This window comes from Papilio machaon, chromosome 27 (genome assembly GCF_912999745.1).
Source record: "Papilio machaon chromosome 27, ilPapMach1.1, whole genome shotgun sequence".
NCBI lineage: Eukaryota > Metazoa > Arthropoda > Insecta > Lepidoptera > Papilionidae > Papilio > Papilio machaon.
In genome coordinates this window covers 1,867,154-1,876,702 of record NC_060012.1, presented here as the reverse complement: position 1 = coordinate 1,876,702, position 9,549 = coordinate 1,867,154, and the positions used below count along the sequence as shown (strand labels likewise).

The 9,549-nt window shown below is 34.1% G+C and overlaps 1 protein-coding gene across 1 annotated transcript; it reads right to left on the bottom strand.

Annotated features, from left to right (window-relative positions):
• Nucleotides 1–88: 88 nt before the first annotated feature.
• On the bottom strand, nt 89–4,676 carry LOC106708495 (homeobox protein unc-39). Its single transcript, XM_014500027.2, has 5 exons — nt 4,023–4,676; nt 3,375–3,532; nt 2,881–3,010; nt 2,476–2,598; nt 89–212 (listed from the first exon to the last, which is right to left on the bottom strand). Exons 1-5 carry the CDS (start codon nt 4,655–4,657, stop codon nt 89–91), a joined length of 1,170 nt encoding a protein of 389 aa, XP_014355513.2. The 5' UTR covers nt 4,658–4,676.
• Nucleotides 4,677–9,549: the final 4,873 nt, after the last annotated feature.

The following is a 9,549-nucleotide window of genomic DNA, read 5'->3' as shown; positions in this document are numbered from 1 at the left end:
GAAAAGATTTTCTCTACAATACCATAATAACTAAAAAATAATAATTTAATTATATCTTCGAGTTAATCAATTTAAATCTAGGCAACATTCAGGATGCACCGCCATGAAGATAATGAGATGCGTCTTGCAGCTTGTGATAATATGGATTTTGTAGGAAAGTCTGTGACAAACCTCCTTGAGGCCCGACGTATTGCGCAGGCACTAACATTTCACTGTAAAAAATACACGGGTTTAAAAAAAAATCGATTTGAAAAATGGCAACCTTTTCGTTGCGGGATAGGTTTTTTTTTACACGGGAGTCTTTGAAATAAAGTGTTTTAATTTGAACAGACACACTATGGAATACAACTATTGTAAAAATTCCCGACTTTAGTCAGGAGTTTAATAACATTTAAGTCTTAAATTAAAATCACGTATACCTCGCAGCCACAGCGTCACCATAAATAAAAAAATATAATGTTCATGTACATTTAATTTTAATCCTTAGTACTTTATAAATAAAGTTTTAAATCGCGTTTTCTATTCGTGTAACCCAAATTTTGTCGTCAACCAGACCTCACGTTTTGCAAAAAAAACATACTAGCGATACCCAAAACAATGACGTACAAAGAGTAAATTAAAAGCTGCCTGTATATTTATTTCGCAAATCGATAAGCGTCGATATGCTCAAAATATAGTCCAACCCGCATTCAAGTCAATTTTATGAAATTAAAAAAAATGGCACTAATATCACTTCTCATTCATTGTTTTCCTTTTAATCGACATTTAAACTATTATATATTTTACTGTAGATTTTAAGGATTGGTCTTTAAAATAAATGAGGAAGGGCAAAGTTAACGCTTTTGGCGGTCAAATAATTGTTTTTTTTTACTAAATGACATAAAACCGTGTTCCTCAAACCATTATTCCTATGCACAATGGCAACCCACTGACCATTTGTTCTAAGCACACATGTGCATTTGCTACACCATGTCTATGTCCGATTGATTAATGAGACGTAATGAGGATCCTTTAAACCATTTCAAACAATACATGCGAAAAGGAAGCATGGTGACCATATTAATTTCAAAAGCGCGGATTTTCCTTAACAATCTAGAGTCATGAATTTTTCTTACCTTAAGGAATTAACCTATTATTTATTCTTTGGGCCTATACCATTAGTTTAAAAACGATATAAGTTAAAGCGATATAACTCAATTTAATTTTTAGAAAAGTGATGGAATCTGACAAAAAATTATTAACTCCACAGATATAAAGTTTTATAACATAAAAAAAAGTATTTTAATCTTAATTTATATATATATATAGTCTAATACCAACTTTATCACATATTAATATTTATTAAAAATACCTATTTTTATTATTTTTATGTTGGTCACCCTAAGCGTTCAACGCACATGCTGGCCGGTGATTGATTTTTTATCGAAACTGTCACATTATGGCGGGAAGACAAACGCTCATGGACCATACAAGTTTTTTTTTATCTTCTTCGAAATGTTTGTAATTTTCTAGTAAAGTTTGATTACATAAAATTAGACATACTTTGACATTAATTAATTTAAATATGCACAAAATATTAAACTTCGTATTTTTTTTGAAAGGGCCTATTTTAACGAATATTTGTAACATAAGAAATCTGTTCTAAGGAATTGCTTAAGCTTTACATGACTCTGTGTGATAGTATTTTTTTTTTATTTTATCAATTGTTTAAGACTATAATATATCGAGAGTTATAATTCTGCCAGCTTTTAAGTTCTAACATAGTGCGCGATTGTCGAAAACCTTGAGACGGTAACAAACAAATCAAACCGTATCGGAAACAAAGGGCCGCTCATACGAAATAAAAACAATATTTAGTTTATGGTCTGATTTATGACATTGGCAAGGTACGGCTCCGATTACAGTGCGACATATTTATCTGACCCGGTGATAGAGGCATTGTTATCGCTGTTAGTTCTGGCAAAAAATGTGTTTAAAATCTGGAAAATAGCACATAAGACAAGATATATCATCTCCGACAAAAAAGTCCGACAGGGATATTGTGACACACTTTTGACGGGGAGCGTCTATGTGCTCTACTTTAGTTTTACTACAACAACTGGTTAAATAAGTTCCCTCATCACTTTTCTATACTAACTTAATTCGATACTATTAACGTGAAGAATGTTGGACTATAGAGAAATGGACTAAGCAAAGAGCTGCCATTGTACCTATACTTAAGCAGTTTCGGGCATTTTTGACGCGTTAAAAATTTAAACGTAAGAACACATATAGAGGGTCTATCATGAATATTTGCCATAAGATTTTTCGTAACGCCATCTACAAAATATTTCAACATTCGTAGGCGATTTGTCGTTGTTCTTTACGCTGTAGAAATGTAAAAAAAAATTGTCCATGAATTTACGAATACTTTATCACAACTGTTCGTGCTTTTCACTCAGGTCTGTCTCTTAAAAATCAAAGTAAAAGTCTTACGGTCTGTTCGGTTGCTGCGGAGTCCTGTCCCTCTGACGTCGATTCTTGAACCAGTTCGAGACCTGCGTGAGGGTCAGACCTGTCTTAGCAGCGAGAGCTTTCTTCTCATCAGGTGTGGGGTATCTAAAACAATATAAATCTCACACTAAGTTACATGATTTCGTCATTAAAAATAAATTATGTTTTCATCAGTGAGCTGTTCGTTTAATGTTTTATTTTGCACTCAAAGTCCTTTAAAGGAAACCCTTACTTAGACTAGACTTAGCATGAGAAATGTACTAATTAATTGTGTGTGGCAATAAAAGTCTAGTATATGTAACATGTTAATTTTGCATGCGGCATAACTTAACGTTAAAAGTTACGTCTATTTAAGTTTATAGACAGGCACCATCCGAATGTAATTACCTGTTTCTATAATAGCAGTCTTTCAACGCATTCCGACTTTTCTCTTTGAAGCAGTAAACAGTTTCCTCGCCGTCCCATATCGTCTTCGGCAGTGGATACTTTTTTCTTAATCTATATTTGTCAACTGCACCTTTACAATAAAACAAAATCTCATCTTTTACCAGTACTATTCCGGCTTAAAAATATAATTTTTATTTTATATGTCCCCTCTGTGATCTACATTAATCTTCAACAGAGAACCTCGATTCCTATTTTTCTCGTAAACTTTTCAGGTAAAGTTTTGTTAGATTTTTATTTTTCGGTAAACCCAATGCTCAAGCATTTTTCAAAGTGAGAATCCTCAATTTTGTCCCGTCAATGTACAACCCAAGAGATCACTGTTCGACTGATCACTTCGAATAATCGAAGTGGACCAAGTGAACCCTGGGGGTTCACTTGGTCCACTTCATCTTGGGGTAGGAAGACAGTAATCTACAAGCTACCTATTAACTTACCTAATGGCCGTCCGCGTACTTTCTGAGCTTCTTTATAATGTGCTTTGTACCACAGATCTTGTAGACCGGAGTGGTGTCTTGGTGAGAAAGTGTGCGACTCTAGGATCGCATAGAGCTCTTGAAACACACCTCTATGGTACGCTACTAAGGCACGTGCTCTAAAATACAATTACGTAAACTATAACATAAATATGTATTAAAACTTTGAAATACCTTAAGAAACCGGTTATAGCGACATCAAATGAACCACAAATACTACAACGGATTGGAACAAGTTGCCAGCGTCAGTTTTTCCGTCCAAGTATGACGTGTGGGCCTTCAAAAGAAGAATGAATAGCCATTTACAGAGATAGCACGTACCATCTTTAGACCACATCACTTAACATCAGGTGGGATCGTGGCCAAGCGTTATCCAATATAGAAAACGATAACAATATATTTTAAGATATCGGTTATTACGACTGAATAGTACTTCGTTATTGTTATTGTTTATCACCCGGGATTTACGATATTGGTTACATTAACCGATGTTGTATTTGGTGGTTTCTATTACTTTATTTGCTCTTTATCCAGCCTCTTTTAAGTCACAAATGACAATGGACAATAAATACAAAAAATATTAAATTACGTTAAAATTCTATAAAATACCTCAATACGGTGTCATTTCCCCGTAGTAGTTCATTTGGCGGCAAACTCCATAGAAATGCCGCCAATTTTTCTATATCACCTCTTTGTTGCAATGCCTCACAGACGCACTGCACTTGTTCAGAATTAAAACTAAAACAACCAACCATATTATTATCTTCATTTTCAGCGAAAAAAGATGGCGGAACTCGCTCTCTATCGTTTAAAACATTATTAACATTTTCGTAATTAACTGCCGGCGCAACTTCCACGTCTGATATATTTAAATTATTCTCATTTTGAACGCAGCTTTTTATATTCTGTATTTCGTTAAAATATCCCGAACGCGTCCTATCTTCGCCTTCGATTTGCGAAAAAAAGTTTTCTTGTGTCGATGGTAATTTGACATCAAATATCAAATGTTTCTTTCCAGTCAAGTAGTTTTCGAATAATTTATTATTTTCTTGAATAAAGTCTTTTTTCTCTTCGTTTTTTTGTTTGCATGAATATAAATGTTTTCCTCCAACTTCTGTTTGCGTGTAATAATTATTAATTTGATTATCGTAAGGAAATGGCGGGAGGGAGGTTTCGGATTCGCTTGTCAGATCACTGCAAGGACTCAAACGGTCCGAACAGGACTCCATGTTGGTGGATTTCATTACAATACACTATTTGTACCTGTAACAAAGATAAATTAAACTTAAGCCAATATGAACACCACTTGTACAATATATGCAAATTCTTTTATAAGAACAAGCGTTAATTTAAAAAATTATATACCCAACTATCTTTTCCTTGTGACTTAAAAGTAGAATATTAATCAAATGACAGATGAAATTAAACAATGAACGATAGATAGCTCACACGTAAAAAATCTTACCCTAGATTCCGTCACGTCGGTCAAAACGAAGATTAAAAAAATACTTTTAAATAAATAAAATAATGGGACCAAATGTCATTGACTCCGCATCAAATTAAAGAATCAATTAAATCGGATCATAAATTTCAGCGTAGTCAGTGTACACATAAAAAAACAAATCGAATAGAGAGCCTCTTTTTGTAATCGGTTAAAAAAGCAAAGGATGAGAAAGAAATGCTCAGTAGCGATACGGCACTTACAGAGGCATAACTTCAATATCATCATCAATAGCCTTTATCTGCCCACTGCTGGCTATAGGCCTTTCCCAATGCCTTCCACAGTACGCGGCCCTTCACTTTCCGCATCTAACGACTTAACAAACTTTTATAACTTGACATTAACTTCAATATATAAACCTTAAATAAATTAAATACTGATTCAAAAAATTGTTTACAAATTGTAAATAGACAACCGCTTGCCGCCAAATAAATTTCAAAGCAATCTCCAACATATTGTTATATTGAGTAACAATTTGTAACTGCAATAATCTAGTATATTGTCAACAATTGGTTTTTATTTTCTTCCATCGCACCGGATGCGAGCTATCCGTTGGTTGACGTTTAAAAAATTTCATGCTGTCGAGTAAAAATAATTCGATTTGTTTTCATAACATAACGCGACACTAACCGGAGGTTTGGCGCAAACAACCGTGAGCAATTAGGTCACGCTTTTTATTCTAAAGAGGGTGGATTCAATGAATGCAAGCTAAACCTTATTCCAATCATTATCACCCTGACGTTATCCTACTAACGTTGGGCCAACCATGCCTTCGTCTTCTAGATTAATCTGCTTTCCATTATCTCTGTCGTTACTCCCTTCTTGTCACCATTAAAGTTGTCTTTGTCATGTACAAGTCTTCCCTCCGTATAACACGCCCATACCATACTGAGAACGAAAATCCATTTTATTTTTTTTTGGTTGTCAGTCTGCAAGGCCGCCTGTGTACTGAGTAATCTCCGAAACGGCTAGACCGACTTCGACGAGACTTTCAATGGAATGTGGCGGATGCTGATTTGTGAGAGCGTGAGGCTTTTTTATTTTTAATTCCTCGATAACGAAGTCGCGGGCAACATCTAGTACGAGATAGACTATAATCAACACTTATAATTCCTCAATGACTGTGTGTGGCAACTAGGGAAAGGAATCTACATCAAGGGACTGTAACCATGAAATAATTTAAGTTTGTCCTCTCTTTTACAACATCTGATTAAGTTTCACAACTTTTCATGATCGTTAATATAAATTCACTTCAATAAATCTTGGAAATATAATTTCCAAGATTTAGTTTTTTAAGTATTTATTTTTAGAAAGTTTCAGGAATTTTTTAAGGCTTTACATCACGCTACGATTATACGAAACTAATGACCTACGGCGCGACAGATAATATCAAGGGTCTAAGTTAGTTTATTGATAAAAAAAAAATTACGAAATTACATAATGTATTCCGATGACCTTTCTTCGTTAGTTCCGTATGAAAAATGTGCATTTGAAAAATAAAAAATGTAATTAAGGAAGAGACAAGAAACATTTTAACTTTAAATTCCTTGAAATAAAGTACGTATATATATTGTTTTATGTTTCGCAAAAGTCAGCTAAAAAAATTACAATTAGAATAGAGTTGTGGAAATTTTGAAAAGATGGCTAAATACCAATAATTTCCAATTTAACATTCTAAATTCAAATACGATGTAATAAAAAACCTTAAAAGCTTAATGCTTTTAATTAATTTAAAAAAACAATTGACTATCTTACCTTAAACCAAAATTTGTCTTGACCGTATTAATTTTACACAATAGCACTTTTTTTTAATTTAACAATCACACTAGGTGTTTAATTTGACACTCGGAAATATCTTAGACACCCTCACCCACCGACGTTTCGGGGTCAAATGACAAAGGTGGGTGTCATTTCAAAGCGACAGACAGAGATAGTGAAGTGCGAAAGGGAGAGGCAAGGGGCGGCAGCGCTTATGTTATTAGGGCGGAGCTTTGGTACGTCGTTTTTCAAGTTTTTTGAGTTTTTTTATTTTTTTTAGACAATGGAATTTCCACCTTTATGCCAGGTGCGTTATTAAAGACTAGCTCTTGGCTGTGATTTTCTTTTTTTTTCGATTAATGAAGGTTTAGATTTTTCAGATAACATTTCAACCTACTAGTGTTTTAGAAAATCATACTTTTTACCCGACTGTGTTAGGGGTAAATTTTTTCGCGTTTGTATGTTACATTGTCACCGCCTTTAGCCTTAACTACCTACTGATCGTTGGTTTCTAAGATCAAAATCTCTGTAAAATAAAACATACTGTCACCCCTATCATTATTTTTGACAAAACAGAGATAATAATATGTTTTAAACTAAGATTTTGGTCTCAGAAACCCACGATAAAGCGATTTTGATATTTTATATTTTGAAGGTGGTATCGTTTGATTCTTCCCCGAGGTGAGAGGCACTGTCAGTTGGTTATTTTATTTTCTTTTACAAATAATCAACTTTATTGTACTTATTACTGACTTAACCAAGTTAAAGTTTGAATATTTTGGAAATTATTTAATATGTAAAAAGCGGCTGAAAAGGCTAAAGCTAACAAATACAGTGGTCTAGGCTCCGAATACGAATTTGTCCTATTCGGTGTCGAGACCCTTGGTCCGTGGGGTCCTAGCGCTAGAAGGCTTTTTAAGAAAACAGCAAAAAGGTTAGTCGACATCACAGGAGACCGAAGAGCTGGCAGCTACCTCGGACAAAGAATCAGTCTAGCCATTCAAAGGGGGAACGCTGCCAGTATCTTCGGAACCTTGCCTAAAGGGACACCTTTTAATGACATATTTTAGTTTTTATGTATTATATTTAAATTAAATCCATGTTTATTTTAAGCTAGTTCGCTTTTAACTATTTTTTAATATAGCATTAATGTATTTTTCTCTAACTACCATAACATTATTTATAAGTACATATTGAGTTATTAATGTTTTTATAAGAACATAAAAGTGTACATAAGTTACAAATCAAACTTTTGTCGGTCCAAATACCGCTTTGATATATGAAACTAACGAAAACAATTCTTCAAAATCTAGCAAAATTTGCTCTTTCGTAGCAAATATTGTGCAATACACATAATTTTTATTGTACGTTGTATTTTAAATATAACGCAAGTAATATTTATTTTGTTTACTTCGGGAACCGTTTTCCAGAATACCTATTTATAATAGTCGTAAATACAAGGCAATTTGTGCCCTTTGCCCAATTGTCAGGCGAGTAATATTTTCATGGGTTACACTAAACCTTCGTTCTAAAAGGCTTAATTAATTTTAAAAGAATGAGATATCACTTATTCCTGGAATGTCACAGAGTTATAAACCGACAAAGTTCTCTGACACCGGGTCAGGGTCAGTGGCATAAGTTAAACTAAATTTTAACAGCTCACTATACCTCCCTGTCTATATAAAAAAATTAACGAAAAATGTCCTTGTACCTTTACTACGTCTAGTCTTATTATGATTTTTTTCTCCTATGTCTTTGTGGGTTTTATTGTAAATTCTGATACAACTAACAGCGACAGTAGCGCCTCTCTTACTGGCCCAGATAAGTTTGTGCTACTATAGTAAAAAGTCACTATACGTCCCCATCGAGGTGCTCGGAGCCTATCCTAATTTAGGGGTGACTAGGCCATATTAAACCACGCTGGTGCAGTACGGGTTGACTTCACACATATCATTGAATTTCTTCTCAGATATGTGCTGATTTTATCACGATGTTTTCCTTCACCGTAAGAAAACTTTAACTAGCGGAAAAAGAGAGCAAACAAAGTAACGTTTCACGTGACATTAAGTGACTGTGTAATGCATATCATCTCAATTATAGTCTTCCAAATCAAAATTTCTAATTCATTGAAAAAGTAATCCGTCAGCACTATGTTAAAGAAATCGTTGAAGTTTGAACCAGCTCATTTAGTAACGTTATCTTTAATCTGAAAGAAGCTACCGATTGAATTTACTAAGACACTACATCTATAGAAAAACATGTTACTATCTCAGTTTAGTCAACGAGAACAAAAGTGATAACAATAGGGATTTGATGACTATTGAGCCTTAAAAACATATGCAATTGTTAACTGTATTAAGTTGTAAGAAGGTTAGATAATGAAACTGCAAACTCCGCGGACGTCATAGAGTCTGTCCATTCACACGGTTTCCACATTTCCTGTCGATGTAATTAAAAATAATTCACAAAGTCGTAAGCAATCTTTCGTAACATGATAAAAACATAACTGTCTCAAATTATTATCTATATAAAATTGAACTCTGATATTGTTTGTATTTTTTTTAGACAGACCTATATCTCCTGCCATGCCAGATCGACTTCCCCTAGTCATCCTTTCCTTGTTAGAAATGCAGGAAGAAAAAAGGAACTAACCGCGATAGAAGCGCAGAACAGATACTGCTGTTGTCGACTCTACCACTGTTAACTTACGTGTCTTGTAACTTACGTGCTCTGGTTAAGCGTGAAAGAGGTATTAGTGCAGCTAATGCTGACTTTACCATTATTGAAAAACGTAAACAAAGTAAACTTACCCTCCGGCATATCCTGATCAGACCAAAAGCAAAGTTACTTCTTACCTGAAGCTTTTTTTATAACATA

What these genes read in the sequence shown, in the direction of transcription:
- LOC106708495 (XM_014500027.2), bottom strand. Translation starts at nt 4,657, where the DNA reads ATGAAATCCACCAACATGGAGTCCTGTTCGGACCGTTTGAGTCCTTGC. An exon ending in AGTACGCGGACGGCCATTAG is followed by an intron (nt 3,011 to 3,374) that starts GTAAGTTAATAG and finishes TTTATTGTAAAG; the next exon opens with GTGCAGTTGACAAATATAGA. An exon ending in GACTGCTATTATAGAAACAG is followed by an intron (nt 2,599 to 2,880) that starts GTAATTACATTC and finishes ATATTGTTTTAG; the next exon opens with ATACCCCACACCTGATGAGA.